This window comes from Equus przewalskii, chromosome 13 (genome assembly GCF_037783145.1).
Source record: "Equus przewalskii isolate Varuska chromosome 13, EquPr2, whole genome shotgun sequence".
Taxonomy (NCBI): domain Eukaryota; kingdom Metazoa; phylum Chordata; class Mammalia; order Perissodactyla; family Equidae; genus Equus; species Equus przewalskii.
Genome location: NC_091843.1, coordinates 21,189,985 through 21,208,740, shown reverse-complemented (window position 1 = coordinate 21,208,740; position 18,756 = coordinate 21,189,985). Strand labels below are relative to the sequence as shown.

General features: G+C 42.0%; 1 protein-coding gene across 4 annotated transcripts in view; it reads right to left on the bottom strand.

Moving 5' to 3' along the window:
• Positions 1–18,756, bottom strand: part of TIMD4 (T cell immunoglobulin and mucin domain containing 4) — a 92,685-nt gene that overhangs the window by 27,494 nt on the left and 46,435 nt on the right. For all 4 annotated transcript variants that reach the window (XM_008514850.2, XM_008514844.2, XM_008514856.2 and 1 more), the window contains exons 7-9: positions 4,173–4,511; positions 1,390–1,647; positions 264–347 (exon numbers count right to left, since the gene is read on the bottom strand). In XM_008514850.2, the coding sequence (XP_008513072.1) occupies positions 264–347; positions 1,390–1,647; positions 4,173–4,511 (681 nt within the window). The remainder of the gene's footprint in view (positions 1–263; positions 348–1,389; positions 1,648–4,172; positions 4,512–18,756) is intronic.

The following is an 18,756-nucleotide window of genomic DNA, read 5'->3' as shown; positions in this document are numbered from 1 at the left end:
TTCCAGAGATATGCTATCATGGAGAACTGCACGAATGAATCAAGGTTGGTGTCTGTCTGTCTGTCTCTCTCTCTCTCAAAGCCACAAGAATGAATGAACCACAATTGAATGAACCACAATGAACCACAATGCTACCCTGACACCAGTTTGTCCTAGGTGGGCTTCATGGCACAGAGGACCCAAAAGTTATCTCTAGTCATCTGATTCAACAAGATTTTATTCTCCTAATCCAAGGGATGAGGAGAGAGTGTGTGTCCACAAACCTTTGGATGTGAGTAAGGCAATGTCTCCAGAAGTCACCTCGGTGATTCTCTGGGAGTCACTGGAGGGAGGGAAAGTTTCTGATTCTGGAAGAGAAAAAATGCGTGATAAAAGGCAGCTAAGAAAGCCTTCAAACCAACTTATGATTGTTTCCCAATGTTCTTTCCTCAGAATCAAAGGTTGAAACATGGTGGGAGCTTTGATAAGCCCCCATAAGTAACAGAGCTAGTAACTCAGTGAGAGTTCCAAGGTAAGGATCAAGAAGGATTGAGGAGAAAAAAGAAAGAAAGAAAGAAGAAACAAGGGTAGAACCAGTTCATCATCAAGGGATATTTTAAGGCCTCTAGAGGACTTTGCTCAGCCAATCTCCAATTCCCAGGCAGAGATTTAACCCCTGGCAGGAGGGAAATAGAGTTTGACCTGGGGTGACTTTTCCTGGTTCTTTAATAAATGTCTCCAAGACTCCTGGAAGGTCAACTGGAGTGTCAAAAAAGCTGACTTTTCAAAAACACAAAAGGAAAAAACAGACAAAGAAAGGAAACCATAAAACAAAGAAAAGGAACAGTTTAGTGAAACCACATCCTCAATGACACACACACACAAATTCAGTTTAGGTTGAATTGTATCCCCCCCAAAATTCACATGTTGAAATTCTTACCCCCAGTACATGAGAATGTGACTATACGTGGAGAAAGAAGTAATTAAGGTAAAATGAGGTTATGTGAATGGGCCTAATCCAATATGACTGGTATCCTTATAAGAAGAGGAGGTTAGGATACAAACATGCACAGAGGGAAGACCACGTGAAGACACAGGGAGAAGATAGCCATCTATAAGCCAAGTAAAGAGGCCCCAAAGTAAATCAACCCTCCTGACACCTTTATCTCAGACTTCTAGCCTCCAGAATAGTGAAAAAATAAATTTCTGTTGCTTAAGGCACCCATTCTGTGGTATTTGTTATGACAGTTCTAGAAAACTAATACACACACACACACACACACACACACACACACACACACCCCAAGAGCAGGTCTCTGGACTGTCCCGTTCAATGGGAGAACCCTGTTCCAAGAGAGTAAGATACATATGACCAGCAGAAGAGAAAGAATGGCCAGTTGTACCACATACCTGAAGGGAGGGTAGGCCCCTCTGTGGGAGGTTCAATGGTTGGAAGAATTGTGGTTGCCTCAGGAAGGGAGCTCAGTGTTGTCAGAGGGCATGTGGTTGCCGTTGTTGTGAGGGCAGTGGTGGTTTTTGTCTCAAGTGGTGGTCTGGTTGTGAGGGCAGGTGTCGTCATGACTGTTGTTGGAAGCACCGCTGTGGTTGTCGTCACAGCAGTGGTGGTGGTTGGATGACGGGTTGTTGCTGACTGCGTGGTTGTTGGGGCTGTAACCAATAGAAGAGATGTCTGGTATCAGGTGGAGATGGAGGAAAAGGGAAACAGTACAAATATGTCTGGGATCCATCCATTTCTCTGCATTCCTGCTGCCCTCACCTAGTCCACTAGCTGGGACCATTGTAGTGCCCACAAAAATTGGGTTTCTTGCCTCTATGCTTGACCTTTCCGATCCGTTCTTCACACATTGGCTATAACAATCTTTTAAAATGACAAATCTAATTATGTCAGTCCCCTGCTTAAAAGTTTTTACTGGATCCTCCTTGCCCTTAAGATAAAGAATCCACCTCCCAACCTCAGCCTACAAAATTCCACCTGATCTGGCTCTTTCTTTCCAATCTCCTGTCAATCTACTCATCTTACTTTTCCCCCAGTCCACTGGCCTTTCTTCAGTTCTTCGAACATATTAGGAACCTTCTATCTGGAGGAACTTTGAACCTACTGCTTCCTGGTCTCTCCCTTCACTAGGCTAACTCTTACTTAACCCTCACCTCTCAGCTAAAAGGGCACTTCTGCAAGGAGGTCATCCATATTGTAAGAAGAATTAGGTTTCTTGATTTTGAGCTCTTGTACTTTACCTTGACAACATTTATAGCATTTCATAACTACACATTTATCTGATGATTATTGTTTAACACCTGCTTCTCCCACTACTCTGTTAGACCCAGAAGGGGAAAATCTGGTATTTATTTTGTTCTCTGCTACAAATCTAACACCTACCACAGTGCTGGCATGTAGTGGGTGCTCCATAAACATTGCACGAATGAGTGAAGGAACAATTGCATCGAAAGTGAGCCCAAACACAAAATTCCAGTCAAGCAAGAGAATAAGCTCTAGAGATCTGCTGTATAAGATTACACCTATGGTTCAAAATAATATATTGTACACTTGAAAATTTTTTAAGGTAGGGTAGAACTCATCTTAGGTGTTCTTTTTACAATGAAATAAAATTAAAATTAAAATCTGAGAAAAAGTGAGCCCAAAGTATGCAACATGGCATGAGAATGTAGTCTCTTTCAGATATTAAAGATTAGTTCATGCCAACACCACTCACCCTCTAATGATTTGAATTTGGGTTCATTAGCCACAGTTATTCTATAGATACCACCTTCTCTTTTCTTTTTATTGCAGTAACATTGGAGTATAACATTATATAGCTTTCAGATGTACATCACACCACCTTCTCTTAAAAATGCCAAATTTCCATTAACTCTAATGGACCAAAGAGACACTATTAGTTTCAAGTAACTTAGAAATGACCCCATAGAGTATTGAGGTCAACAAGCATTTTATAAAATAATATCTGGTTATACTAGGCTTGAAAAAAGAAGATTCAGATTGGCATCATTTAACTTCAATAGATCAGAATACCTGCTATCTCATAGTTGCTTCGAGAGAAAAATATACTAACGTGTATGAAAGTTCTCCACTTAAAAGCATCCACGTCAGTTGTTCTCAAATTTCAGAGTGCATTTGAGTCACTGAAAATCTTGTTAAGTGTATGGCTATTTAGACCCTGCCTTCCAAGATGCCAATCCAGTTAGGAATAGAGCTCAAGAATCCTCCATTATTGATGCAGATTGAAAACAGAGCTTCTTTTGAGAGGCTCCATTTCAGCCAAGCAGGAAAGGTGATTATTGTTAGCGTAATTCAACTGTAGCCTGCCCTCCATGCAGCTTATATCTTTAGGAATTCCACCATATTCCAAATGTTATCAAAAGCAATGATAACAACAGAAGGAAAGAACACCTGAAAACTGCTAGGAGTCTCTCCAAATGCCATGCCCTTTCCCTCTGCCAGAAGTCGCAAACTATCAGCTTACGAGCTGAAGCTGACCCATGGAAACATTTTATTTAGTTTACCCAGTATTTTCTTTAAAATTTTGAAATCGTTGCCGATGTGCAAAAATCCATATAGTTCACACAAAAGTTGAGAGATCTGTAAACACCAGACCCAAATTTCTGCAAGGTAACAATCCCCTAGATAAGAAGCAGCCGTCCTCCTCAGATTGACCCTGCAGTTCACTGCTTCCCTTCCCCAACACCCAACCCCTACTCACTCATTTCTGTGGCCTTCCTGGCCCACATGGGCATTGCTTCATACCGTGGCTCCTCCAGTCATAGCAACACATCTCAATTATTTATTTATTTTTTTTTTTTTGAGGAAGCTTAGCCCTGAGCTAACATCTGCCGCCAATCTTCCTCTTTCTGCTGAGGAAGACTGGCCCTGTGCTAACATCCGTGCTCATCTTCCTCTACTTTATATGTGGGACGCCTACCACAGCATAGCTTGCCAAGTGGTACCATGTCTGCACCTGGGATCCGAACCAGTGAACCCCGGGCAGCCGAAGTGGAACGTGTACACTTAACCACTGCGCCACCAGGCCAGCCCCGCATCTCAAATTTAATCTGCCCACTCTTTGCTTAAGCAGCTACAGCCTCTCCAACACCACCCACTGAATCCATTAACCACTAAGTCTCTCCTTCCACAGACAGGAGACTCTTCAAGGGCTCACCTCTCCTCAGCAGCAGACGAATGTTCTTCTTCACATCGTTGAACCAGCCAGGCACCTCTATGCGGCAGCAGTACACACCGCTGTCGCCTTCATTGGTGTTGAAGATGGTCAAGGACACATCGCCTCTCTTGATATTCCCCAGGAGTTCGTATTTTGACGACTTCCTCGAGAGCACACTCCCCCCGTTGGTGTGGAGAAGCTCCTCATTGCATTTGGAGTTGGGACACTGGCCTTTGCCCCAGCACATGCTGTTGCTGCTCTCAGACCAGAAGGAGTGCATACAGGGCAACGTCGCAGTCTGACCCAAAGTCGCTGTCATGACAATCTCTGAAGCTGAAGCTGTGAGGAAAGATGAGAAAACTAGGTCGTACAGTACTAAAATCTCTCAAATATGCCACACAGGGATTGCACAGATAGATGCTTCTAGGCAGATGAAGAGAGTCATAGTGTATCTGTTTCTTTCACCTAAATTCTGATGTGCCCTTCGCTGCTGCTGAGCTCCTGACTCTACACCCTTCCAGCCTCCAAGTGGAAACAATTGACCCACCTGAGTCTCTGAACTCATCTCCACAGCAAGACCTTTTTGATGACTTAAAAACTCTCATCTTGAGTACTATTCAATAAACCAATAAACTCTCCAGTGAAAAATCCTGACCCTTTAACCCAATTCCACTAACTCATGTAAACAGGTCCAAAACCAGCACTCTACCCACTGTATCTCAATAAGCAGTGATCATGGACTACTGACGAATGACTCAAATGGGTCTCCCTCTGTCTTCCAACCCAGAGAGGACTATGGCAGGAAGATAGGCTGTTGAATTATATTCTATTGTCCTTCTCTACTTGTAGTTTTAGAAGTAGAAATTAATTGCTTTGGACCATTTGTTTGTTATTAGAGAATATGAAGTTAGGTGGAGTTTGAGGATTTTTTAATGTTAGGACTGGAAGGGACCATAAGAATGATCTAGAATCGCAGCTGTGACATACGAAAATGCTGGAGGGTTAGTTTTTCCATGTTAGATATGTGAGATGGAAGGTATCACCATTTCTAAAATAAAGTATCCATGTCCCCCAACTTTGGCTACTTATCAGCATGACCTAGAGAGCTTGTTAAAAATACATATTTTGGATGGGGCTGGCCCAGTAGTGTAGCAGTTAAGTTCATGTGCCCCACTTCGGTGGCCTGGGGTTTGCTGGTTTGGATCCTGGGCATGGACCTACGCACCACTTATCAAGCCATGCTGTGTCAGGCGTCCCACATATAAAGTAGAGGAAGATGGGCACAGTTGTTAGCTTAGGGTCAATCTTCCTCTGCAAAAAGAGGAGGATTGGTGGCAGATATTAGCGCAGGGCTAATCTTCCTCAAAAAAACAATACATATTTTGCGGCCAGCCCTGTGGCCAAGTGGTTAAGTTCATGTGCTCCACTTTGGTGGCCCGGGATTCACCAGTTCGGATCCTTGGTGTGGACCTACACACCACTCATCAAGCCATCCTATGGTGGCACCCCACATACAAGAACTAGAATGACCTACAACTAGGATATACAGCTATGTACTGGGGCTTTGGGGAGAAAAAAAAAACGGGAAGATTGGCAACAGATGTTGGCTCAGGGCCAATCTTCCTCACCCAAAAAAAGCATACTTGAAAAAAATACATATTTTTATTGTCCAACCCAGAGTTAGAATCTCTGGAGCCAAGGCCCATGGAAATGTATATAACCGAGTTCTCCAGGTCATTCTGATATCATTGGCCACTCATCCTGGGTTTGAGGATCACTAGACAAGCTCTCCTAAGGTTACTTCCATCTTTGAGAATCTGCAAAACATTTTCACGGTTGCAAATGTTAAGCCCACTGGTTTCATTGAGCATCAGCGATTGTTCTAAACCAAATAAAAGCTACTGAAGTGAGAGCGAGGCAGGCCAAAGCTCCAAATCTTCACGATACATCCTGCTCCCTCTTGGTACCTAGGTCTCTGCTCATTATTTTCTCCAAAGTACCCTCCTGTGAGACTCTCTATTCACAAATCTTGTTGACCCAGTAGGCTAAATTGTATAAAACACGGCCAGCAGCACCCTGTCCCTCCCTGACCCAGGTGTCAGGAACATCCAGATATCCTTCTCTAAGAGAAGGCAGGCACAGCCCTAAGAGTCGCTCACATAGCAAGCAGAACATTGTGGTGCCTGGGTTTTTCACAGTTGGCTTTCATGATGAAGGTCATTCCAAATTCAGACCAGTCTGCAGCCTTCCCTGAACTCACAGTCTCTTTGCTTTGCCGCCGTGGAAGTGTTTCCCAGATTGTAAATGCTGTGGAATCCCATTTTGCCCCCAAGGAAACCAAGAGAAAAATAAGAAATTCATTGTCTTCACCCTCAGCTGTGTTAGCAACACAGAAAACATGCACCTAGACCTATAACTTCTAAAATATGAGTTAGTTCCTATGAATATTTGGTAAATTAATTTTTTTAACGTGCAAGATTTCTCCTAGAGATTCAAGAGTTTATTTTCCCAAGTATCATAGCATAGAAGGAAGTAGGCTACTACTCAATAAGGAAAGACGCGAGAGAAAAACTGGCAAAGGACTTAACAGGCAATTCATAAATGAAGCCAGTAAATTTCTTTTACTAGATTGGCAAAAATTTAGAACACTGATAATATCAAGTGTTGGCCAGACAGAGATCTAAGAAATGACTTAACCTACTGGAGTAAACTGGAGTGAAATGGGGTGTGAGTTGGTACAGCCGTGCTTAGGGGTAATTTGGCAGTTTCTGTGAATACTCAACATGCATGTCTTAGATAAGCCAGAGCAATTTCATGTTTTATTATTTACCCTGGAAAAACACACGTGTACAAGGAGACCTATTTGCAAATGTTTACTGCAGCCCTCATAGATATGTGAATGGAATGAACAAGGTGTATATGAGGAGTGGCTAAACTATGGCGGATTCCCTCCATGGAATCATATGTAGACAACTAATAGGATTAGAGAGATCTATATCAATTGGCATGAAAACTCCAAGCCTCATTAATGTATGAAAAGGGCAAATTCCAAAGCAACGCATAAAATATAAAACCATTTTGTAAAATAAATAAATAAGACAGTTTGCGTTTTTTTGTGGGCACAGACATATGAAGGCAAATGCATGTAGAAGTGGCTGGTGGGATGTACACCCAGCTCCTTGTGTCAGTCACCTCCATGATCAGGGGAAAGGGACTGGGCTGGGGGTAGTAGTCAAAAGGGATTTTAGCTTTATAACATTTTCATTTCTTTCACCAAGGGTGTTTCTGTATTACTCATCTGATCAAAAATTAGTATAAAAAAAAGGAAGCAGGCAATTTGGTGTGGCAGAAAAACACCCATTAGGCTTATGTTAAAAACCTCATTCTGCCAGCCACTGCTTTTGTGTTCTTGGAGGAAAGGCACAATAACCCTGCCCTCATTATTATCATAAGACAAAGGACAGAGAGAATACTCCCCTGAGGTATAGTTCTAAGCATAAGATGAAGTAGAAAATGCTACATGAAATTAATAAAGAATTCGTACAAGTAACCAAGCACTCAGAATGTAGAAATAGGACAGGAAACTCTTCCTTCCATCTGCAAATGTATACTGGAGCAAAGGAATTGTTGATATCAAATCAATTCCCCTTTCTGGGGAATTACCCAGGATCGTGGGTTCAACCTCAGTTCTGCTGCCAGCTTGGTTCTTTCTCTAGGTGGGGACCTTAAGAAAGACCCTTCCCCCACCCAGGTCTCAGTTACACCTTCTACAGAGAGAAGGATTTGATTCTGCATCTTTTAAGAGCACATCCAGCTCTGACTGATCCTCGGTGATTCTCTCTCTTCTGAATTGGTCATTTTAGAAAAGGTACAAATGGAGAACTGACAGTTCTGCAGGTGCCGCCTCCTTCAAATAAAGCTGGAGAAGCCCACTCAGTCAGCATCCAGCCAGTAGCAGGGAATGCGGACACAGACTCTGGCAACTTCCAGCATAACAAAGTCCTCCACACCTCAAATTCCAAAGACAAAGAACAGTAAAAAACGTTGATAAAGAAAGTGACCGGGACTGCTTTCATTCCACTCACTCCTACAGAGTATGTGGGGAGAGAGGCGGCTAAGAGAATTAGCACAAGGGGACCAGTTCTCTGATGAGCACTCCAGGGAGGACAGGAACTCACAGCAGAAACACCTACAGTGGTCCCGAGGCCACGGGTGCTCAGGAAGGGCCTGACTCAGGTGGAGACCTGAGAGTGTGCGGACTCATAGAGGAAAGAAGGACAGAAAGAACAACCTGACAAAGGGGTGGAGAGAACACATTTGTTTTCCTTGGAATGTAGATGTTTTCTCATGAAGCACATTTGAAAGATTCGTGTGCCCTGTACCACCAGGGAGGCAACGGTCTGAACTGGCCCAAACTGAGTGTGTCCATTTGTGTTGTCCAAAACCTGGAAACAATGTGCAGAAAAGAAACCTCACCTTGAAGCCTCATCCCCAGCAAAATAAAACAAAACAAAAAGCAAACAAAAACTCCTGAAAATAAAGAGAAAAAAAAGAATTATAATAAGAGCTCTTCCTGGAACAAATTGCCCCAGCCCTGACTGTGCTAATAACACTGCAGATGAAGTTTCTTTTCCCTGCTTCATCTGACCCCTTATTCCTGTGTGTCTTCTTAAATTGTCATTTCTTATATGAACACAAATTACCCCACCCTAAAACCCCCAAAGCAGTCTCAGGGTGAACCTTGTGAAACAAGGAAGGAGAGAGACCCTCTAAAGAAGAACACCTGGGGGGATGCCAGCAAGAAGTGGGCTTCTGCTCTCCTGAGGCCCAGTCAGCCGTGGAAAGCCCTCACAGGGTGCCAGGCTGTCCAGCCTCTTGAATGGAAGGTTTCAGAACACTTACTCAGATAAAGCCGCCCGAGCTCAATCAGCACCCAGAGAATGAGAGGCTTTTCAGACATTTTGACTGTTGGTAGGTCCCAAGAGTCTGTCCATCTGTCCAAAGTCCATTTCTTATACTCCAGTTAATGCTGACAGGGCGGGACCTTTAGTTTCATTTCTCTTTTTGCCTCCTAACCTTCCCTTTCCCCCATCCTGAACGTCCTCCCTCAATCTAGGACGCACGATAAAATGTGCTAAGCACTTTTCTCCTGGCCACTAGGGTGAGTGTGCTAATATGCGGACTGATGGTGTGGGTGTACATGTACTCCTTTGTCCGTGCACGTAGGGGTATTTCCTACATGTGCATGAGCATCCATGTGTGTGCTTGTGTGTATGTGCATGTGTAAGCTGCACATGAACCACTATCCACCTGGCTACTGTGCAGCTTATAATAAAATGCAATTAACTCTCCCCACGGGTAGTTGTTTACACGTGGACTCCTCATAGGGACCCAGGGAAAGTTAGATGGGAATGTGGCTCTGCTCCCATTCTGGGCTTTCCCTCGCCCAGACCCTTGGCCCCCGTGCCCTGATAATGGAGAAAGAAAAGCAGAACCATAATCAACCGTCATATAAACCAGAATCACCATTAGACTTTACTGGACAAGGAAAGAAGAGGCACGATAGAGGAAGCATGCTGTGGTCATCACAAGACAGGCTCAGGCAACAAACAAGCCCAAGGTCTGGGCCCAATGCCCGCACTTGTTAGTGAAGCCAGTTGATGGGGAAGAGCACAAAAGATGCTTCATGAACCAGATTACAGGGCTTGAACTAAATGATGTTTATAACCCTTGGGGACTCTACAGAATCAGTGATATATCCAGGACCACAAAACCAATTAGAGGAGGAATCAAATCAATGCTCACCAACCAGGTGTGATTTCTAAAGATTTAGATTACGGATTTATATCATCCCCGTTGGTTACTGAATGCTTAATTATAAGCCAGGCACTCTGCTAAGTGATATAGATGTATTATCTAATTCTTACAACTCTAAGAACTAGATAATATTATTTTTCCCATTTAACAGATGAGGAAACTGAGGCTTAGAGGAGATGCTTAAATGGCATTCACAGCTAAAAGGTTGCAGAAACAGGACTCAAGCCCCAAAGTTCCTGATCACAAAGCCCATGCTCTTAATCCCCACACCCTCCTTTGACCTGTGATCCTTAGCGTCATGCAGCCAGAAGACCAACCACACCAGCAGCCAGCTCCTACCCAGCCCCAGAGAGGGAATTTAAGAATGCACAAATGTTCTAGGTTTAAAAGAAAAAATCCTCATTTGATTGTAACCCGTCAAACAAGCCTCAAACATTCAACATTGCTCACACTGAAGGTATTGGGGAAAACACAAATATTGGGTGAGGTTCTGGACTCAGAGAAGCCAGAAAACAAGCTGATAGAATGAAAATAGAGGATTCAGAGAAAATCTTCCTGCTGAATGCCCACTAAACTGGGGGATTTTATCTCTGGATAAACTGAATGGCCCTAATAAAACGCTTACAGATATCGATATTTGGGTGTCCCCCAACAATCCCGCACCATCCCCTTCAATAAAGTCACCAGTGCAGGAGCCGCAGTCATGCACACAGCATTCCTAATTAGGTTTCATGTGTCACTGTAAATATGAATGGATACCCGAGGATCACTAGACGTTTAGGGAAGGGCTTCAACGTGAAAAAGATACAAAGACAACATCGAAGATGGCTTTTTCACTCACATGTCTAACAAATTGATAGAATGACTAGAAGAGCTAGAGGCTGGACAGACAACTCTCTCTCTCCAGGTGGCCTTCCCATAAGGCATCTTGGGCTTCCTTACAGAATGGCAGGCTCAAAGCAGATGGGTTTCTTACAAAATATCTGGATTTTTCAAAAATGAGCGTTCCAACAGGCTCAGGAAGAAGCTGCATTAGATGTGATTTAGTATCGTTTCCACTGTATTCTAATGGTCAAAAAGCAGGCTATAAGGCCATCTCAGATTCAAGTAGAGGCAACAATACAAGGATGTGGATACTAAGAAGTTCATTGGTGGTGAAGGGAAGCATCTTTGGAGACTAGTTACCATAACCACCAAACCAGGCTGGAGCAGAAGAGCAGGGGACTGAGGTTTGGGGTGGTGGTGGTGAGTATAACTGGTAAGATTATTTCATGCTTTTAGGTATTTTGGAAATAGATTTGAAAGGTCTTTGACAGATAGGTTAGAACGCTCAGGATGAATTTTGATGGACACTTGAGAAATCAAGAGAAGGAAAAAATGAGGCAATTAGTACAATTAGAAAACATAAAATGTTACACAAGAAAGAATATGTAATTATAGTTCTTGAAAGTATTTGTTCAATGTGAAAGATAATTATATGCTGGTAATAATGTAAACTGTAGCTACTGGATTAATGCAAAATTGTGACATGACTGCATTGGGAAGATGGGCAGAGAAAAAGTGGGATGGTGGTACAAGAAAGCCAAACTCTATTCACTCTTAAGGAAGGTCAATAGATAATGTCATAATTGATTGATCTGACAATATCAGTATAAGCACATTATTAGTAATATGGAGGGAAAAAATAGAAGAAAAAACTCCAAAAAGTTTAAATTTTATGGGAAGGAACTGACTACTTTTTAATTATAAGCCTTTTAGAATAATTTTACTTTTAAAATGTACATAGTGAGCACACCTAGCACCCAGATCTTAATTTCTAAATACCATTCTCCAGTAGAGGGAACCAGGGCTCCTTGGAGAAAGGGCCCTAGGACTGGGGCAGGAAATATTTAAAATGAGTCGGGAGCATCTCGTTGGCTAGAAAGTATAGAAGTACTCCCCCAAAACCCCACAGTGATGGGACTGTTAAAGGAACACAGGGAACAAAGGAAAGAGCTCCCAATGACCAAAGTTGGAAAAATCTTAGCAGCAAAATAAATAGAGTAGTACTGGATAATAACCCAAAGTATGAAATAAATATCTATGCTGCTATAAATAAGTGATTGAATCAAATAAGTGGGGGAGAAGAGATAAATCTTCCGTCTAGAAGAATTCCAAATAATTTATGTTGATACTCCCTCCTCAAAGACATGATGCATAACTCCCACTCCTGAAGTATGAGCTGGACACAGCGTCTTCCTTCCAAAAAAAATAAAGTGTGGAGAAGGAGGAAAAAGACTGACTTTACAGCGGAGAGACATGGCAGGCGATCAAGGTCAACATCAACAGAGATGAATCGTGTTGACGGTATGCAGCCTTGACACAATGTGATGTAAATGGCATTTTACCTCTGTGGTCTTCCTCCTAAGAACCATAATCCTAGCGCAATCATGAGAAAAACAGCAGACACAAACAAATTGAGGGACATTCTACAAAATATCTGACAAGTACTTCTCAAAACTGTCAAGGTCATCAAAAACAAGGAAAGTCTGAAAAACTCCTATAGCCAAGAGGAACATAAAGAGATATGACAATAAAATGTAACATGGTCTCTTGGATAGAATCCTAGAAAGAAAAAAGCCAACACATAAAAACTAAGGAAATCTTTGGACTTTGGTTAATAATAATGTACCAGGATGGGTTCATTAAGTGCAACAAATATACCACACTAATATAAGAGTTAACAATAGGAGAAACTAGATGTGGGGTGTATAGGAACTCTCTGTATTATCTTCCTAATTTTTCTCTAAATTTAAAGGTATTTTAAAATAAAGTTTGTTTTTCTAAATGTACGTATTCTTTTATTTTAGAAATGCAAATGTTAATAGTAACTTGATATCTGGAAGGGGTCACACACTGGAAAAAGATACTAAGCTTGGTTTTCTTCTTTTTCTAACTTAAGGTCCATGGACAGGCTTCAGGGAATTCACGAACATTCTAATATTGGATGTTCACTTTGTATTACTGTATTAAAGCATATTATTCTTGAGAAAGGTCCATAGCAGTTCTAGGTATTTCATGTCTTTGCCGTCTTCTTTTTCTGCATATAGAGGTTTGCTGCTGGAGGGCCAGTCCGCCCTCATTCTCAGCCAATGCAGTGCATGTGAAGTTGATTTCATTCATGGCCATGGTGTTTGGCTCAAGGGTGGACAAGTCACCCAAACAAAGCCAAGAATACAATCTTGGCACATTTACTGGGACTTTTGAGAGATAGAAACCGTCCCTATTTTCCACTGGTCTTTGATCTGTGAGGATATGAGCCAGAATTTTAGACATTGTGCCACAAATGAGTGAAGTCCGCCTGATAAGAGAACCAAACAGGCAGAAGGCAAGCGGAGAAATAGACAAGCCTAGGTCTTTGACAAGCTTTCAGCACCTGAAACAAGGCACATCAATGTGCCAATAAACTCTCTTTTGGACTTAAGACAATTTGTGTTGGGTTTTCAGTCATTCGGAATCCAAAGACCCCAAGTTCTTAAACCTAGAAGCGCCTCTACATAGTGGTAATTCAGCTGGATGGCTGAAGTTTTTCCAATCTTAAGAGTTTACACTATTATCTGGTCTGACTACCTGCCTCACCAAACACCTGCTTTCACTCTCAGCTTTCAATCATTCAGCAAGTGCTTGTCAATCTATGTCAATCTATCAAGGCATGTGGGAATTCTGCTAGGCTCTGGGAATAAAGACAAATAAGGCACAGATCCTATCCTTCAGGACCTGAAGGTTTCAAATCTTCAAGCAGAGAAGGTATTATCAGGCCCCACGTTGAAGATAAGGCCACCAGAGGCCAGAGAAGATGAACGACTCTTAAGTAATAGGAAGAAAATAGAATCCAGGTTTTCCAATAAAGAGCTCTTTGTGGTCACCAGTAGTTCCCATCTGGTAAATCCAGTTAGATGTAATCCCACTCATTCATTTTTACTCATTCAATTCTTCATCAATTATAGCAGGAGTTAGTAAACTACGGCCCATGGACCAAATCCAGCCCACCACACCACTTTGTGAAAAAGAGTTTTATTGTAATGCAACCATGCCCATGTGTTTACATATTGTCTATGGCTGCTTTCACACTACAACGGCAGAGTCGAGTAAATACAACAGATACTGTGTGGTCGGCAAAACCGAAAATATTTACTAACCGGTCTTAACAAAAAAGTTCGCCAACCCCTGAACTATTGAGGCCATGCTATGTGCCAGGCACTGCGCTAGGCGCTGAGACTGCAGTGTTAGATCACCGTTCCTGTCTTCAATAAGCTCACGGGCTAGTGCCTCCTAGTGGGAGAAAAGCAAGTTAACAGACGATTCAGCATGTGATAAGATGTGACAGGGAAAGAACAAAACACTACGGGACTGTTGGGAAAAGATTCCTAGCTCAGTCTTGAAGATGGAAGAACAGAGTCAAGGACACTTTTTGGAATAGACCTAAAGGACATTGGAGAGGGTCGGGCAGAGTGGAAAGAATTTCAAGGAGAGTGAAGAGCACGTAAAAGTTCAGTGGTGATAACAGCAAGGCACTTTAACTGAAGAATTTCTGCTTTACAGGTGTTTTTTATAGTGTTTAAAAGTAAATGTAGAACTTAAATGTTCTTACTAAAACCAAAAGGTAAATGAGGAAATAAATAGAATAAGATAAAACAAGTTTATATGTAGGTCAACAATAAGACGATGTAGTGATCCAAGGACTATGATTGGGGGGTGTGTGTGTGTGTGTGTGTGTGCGTGCGCGCGTGCGCATGTGTGTGTGTGTGTGTGTAATTTCACTCTGACTGGACTTCAGATCCAGGGAAGAAGTGAGCGTGCCGAGCAAGGGGGCTGGAACACAGGCCCGGGGCAGACCGTGAAGGGCCTGGTGATCCACAGGAAGGAGTATAGGCACTGCTGAGGGCAACGAGGAACCCACTTTTTGCGGATGATTATTAAGCCTAAAAGTAAAACCTATAAAAGAAAGAATTCCACAATTGGAAGCATTTTCGTTAAAATGGTGTCCAGAACTAACCAGTTGTGTAAGATCTCTAAATCTTCTCCAGCGTGGCCAGTCTATGACTACACATTCTCTTGAGGTCAGGAAATGACTTCCACCTGGAAAGGGGGCTATTTTCTGAGTTCTTTTAGTGGGGGCAGAAGGGTGGCCTCTCCTGCTTATTGTCAACTATAGAAGTCTATTCAGCAAATTTCCTTTTACTCTGACCCTTGCATCAGCTTTCTTATTTTCTGTGATTTCCTGTGGGATGGGAAATCAGACTGCCAAGGTTCCATTTTGATCACATACCAGCTGTGTGGCTATGAGCAATTTACTTAACCCCTCTGTGCTCAATTACCCCTCTATAAAATGGACATAATAGTACCTATATCTTGGATTGCCGTCAGCCCTAAATGAGATGGTCCATGGAAAGCATTTAGCAGAGTACAAGGCAAATAGTAAACACCCAACAAATGTTAGTTATTATTCAAGTAGTTGTTATTCAGGTAGTGTTAGAGGAACACAGATAAAACAGATGATCTGTTGTGTTGGATGTATCTTGTCACTGCCTGTTCAACATTCCTTCCTTTGTGAAACCAACCCGTCCCCAGTCTATGTGGATCCGGTCCGGCATATGAGTAGAGCGGGCATATGCCTTAGTATAATCATTCATTTTAACCCCTTCCCTTGTGTGGATTGATACAAGGCAAAAAAAAAAAAAAAAAAAAAAATAGAATGCTTCACTTGGAAAAGCTGGTTCAATCCGAAACACGGAGAATCATGAATCTTGGAAAAGAAAGGCAAGTAAAGGATCACTAATTTACATATCTATCCAAAGCTTGACATACGTAGCCAAGCTTCTGCTTGCATATTTCCTTCCAAGTAGTCCATTCTACCTCCATACATCCCTAGTTGTTAGGCAAATGGAGAGGAATTAATATTCACTAAGCTGTGGCTATGTGCTAAGCCTTGTGCTAGGTTCTGTTCACATATAATCCTGACAACAAATCTGTAAAGGCATATTACATTTTACACAACACATACAAGGAAAGAGAGATTGGAAGATGTTAAAAACAACTCAAAATATAGTCAGAATGGCTATAATTAAAAAGACGAGAAATAACTATCGGAGAGGATGTTGAGAAAAGGGAACCTTCATACATTGGCTAGTGGGAATGTCAACTAGTGCAGACACTATGGAAAAGAGTATGGAAAATCCTCAAAAAATTAAGAATAGAACTACCATATGATACAGCTATTCCATTTCTGTGTGTTTATCCAAAGAACATGAAAACACTAATTTGAGAAGATATTTGTATCCCTATGTTCATTGCAGCATTGTTCACAATCGCCAAGACTTGGAAACAATCTAAGTAGCCATCGATGGATGAATGGACAAAGAAGATGTGGTGTATATAAACACACACAGACAATGGAATACTACTCAGCCATAAAAATGAAATGTTGCCATTTGCGACAACATGAATGGAACTTGAGGGTATTATGCTAAGCAAAATTAATCAGACAGAGAAAGCCAAATAGCGTATGATTTCACCCATAAGTGGAAGATAAAAACAATAATGATGGGGCCGGCCTGGTGGTGCAGTGGTTAAGTTCACGTGCTCCACTTTGGCAGCCTGGGGTTCACTGATTTGGGTCCTAGATGCAGACCTGCCCACCACTTATCAAGCCATGCTGTGGCAGGCCTTCAACATATAAAATGGAGGAAGATAGGCACAGATGGTAGCTCAGTGCCAATCTTCCTCAGCAAAAAGAGGAGGATTGGTGGAGGATGTTAGCTCAGGGCTACTCTTCCTCAAAAAAAACAAAAACAATAATGACAATAACAAGCAAACAAACACATAGATATAGAGATGAGATTGGTGGGTTACCAGAGGGGAAGGGAGGAGGGGGGAGGGTGAAAGGAATAAAAGGGCACAGGTGTATGGTGACAGATAGTAATTAGTCTTTGGGTGGTGAACATGATATAATCTTCACAGAAATTGAAATATAATGATGTACACTTGAAATTTATATGTTATAAACCACTGTTACTTCAGTAATAAAATAAAAAATATATATAGCTCTTATTGTCTAGTATATTAGTTAGAGATTATTTGAGGACAAAGGCAGAGCTTCACTCATATTGTCCCAAAAAGGAGGTGACTCATGACAAGGGCACATGTGGTCTGGAATGAAAACCCCATCAGGAACCTCCAAGGCATCATTTGCTCTGCTCTTCTCTTGGGTGTCTCTTTCTGCCTTTCTCTGGAGCTATCCCCCTGACCAGCTCCCTTATGATTTCAGCTCACTCATGGTCCCTATCATACACTCCAGCCCCAAATCCTCTCTGTGACCCTCAACTCAGGCCTCTGAGTTCAGACTCATTCTCCCAATTCTAAATTACAGATTCCTGAAAGAGAACTCTAGTCCCTCCAGTTCCAAATTTCCACGGCAGGCTGCAGGTTGTAGTTCACTGGCAGGCCTGTGGTTAGTTGCCTAGGATCAGCCACGCCCATGTGGAGAAAGATCCCACTGCAGAGAACTCAATCATTCCATCATTCCATTTTCAATTTGGGACATGTGAGCTATGTGTGGGATACAGTCCCTCAGAAGTGGCTGGGGTGGACAGGCAATGACTAAGAACTCTAATACAAATAAGAATTTGTTTATGAGTCTGTCACCAAAATAGTCAGTTGAATCACTTAGGAATCCTTTCAACTATGAGTAACAGAAAATCCAACTCACAGAAGCTTAACCATATAAGGGGTTTGTTTTTCCTCTCACAACAAGAAGTCTGGATGCAGGCAACCCAGAGATTCAAAAATATCACCAAGGACTCAGGCTCTTCTTTTCTGTTCCTCCATGTTGGTTTTTCACAACATAGTTACAGGAAGGCTGATGTACTTCTCGACATCAAACTCATCTTTGGGAAGAGGAAAGGAGAGTCATAAGGGTTTTCACATCATTATTCCTTGACTTTTATTTGGGAAGGGAAGCCCTTCTAACCAGACTTCCACATATAACTTATTACCCAGAACAAGGCCACTAGCTAACCCTTAAGTCCATCCTGTGAGACATCTATGATTGGTTTAGATTGATCAGGGCCATCTCCTGAGCCTGGGGTAGGGACTTAGAGTCTCTGAGATCAAGGGATAGAATTTGATGGCTTCCTGAAAAAAAATGGAGTTCTATTAGGAGAAGGAAAGGCTGTTGATTGAGCAATGGACAGCATATTCTTGAACAGAGAACTCCTCCAAGACAAGGGACCAGGTAAATACTCCCCTTGTAGTTGGCCCAAGGCCAGCCTCTACTAGATAAGTTCTTGTTGAGTCTTGAATGAATGAATGAATGAATATTTTGACTCATTAAAGGGAGAAACTGATACAAAGTAGAAAGAAGTGTAGAGTGGCTGTCAGGAGATGCAAATATTTGAGAAATCTCTGTGAGACCTCGTCTCACCTCTCTGAACCTCAATTTCCTCATCTGTAAAATAGGATTGAATAATCCCTTCATCATAAAATTGATTTGGAGATTAAATGAGACTACTTATGAGTAAATTCTTTGAAATCATAAGGAATTAGGAAAATATTGTTTCGATTTATAAGTAATAGAAACAAATATAGGAGGAAGTTGGCATGAGTCAGTTGGCCTTAGAAATCATCCTTACAAAGGGATATCCACAAATAGAAAAGGAGAAATGGAGCCTGAGTGGATACATGTTCCGATTGGTTCAAGAAGTCGTCGTCACATTGATTTTACCCTCTG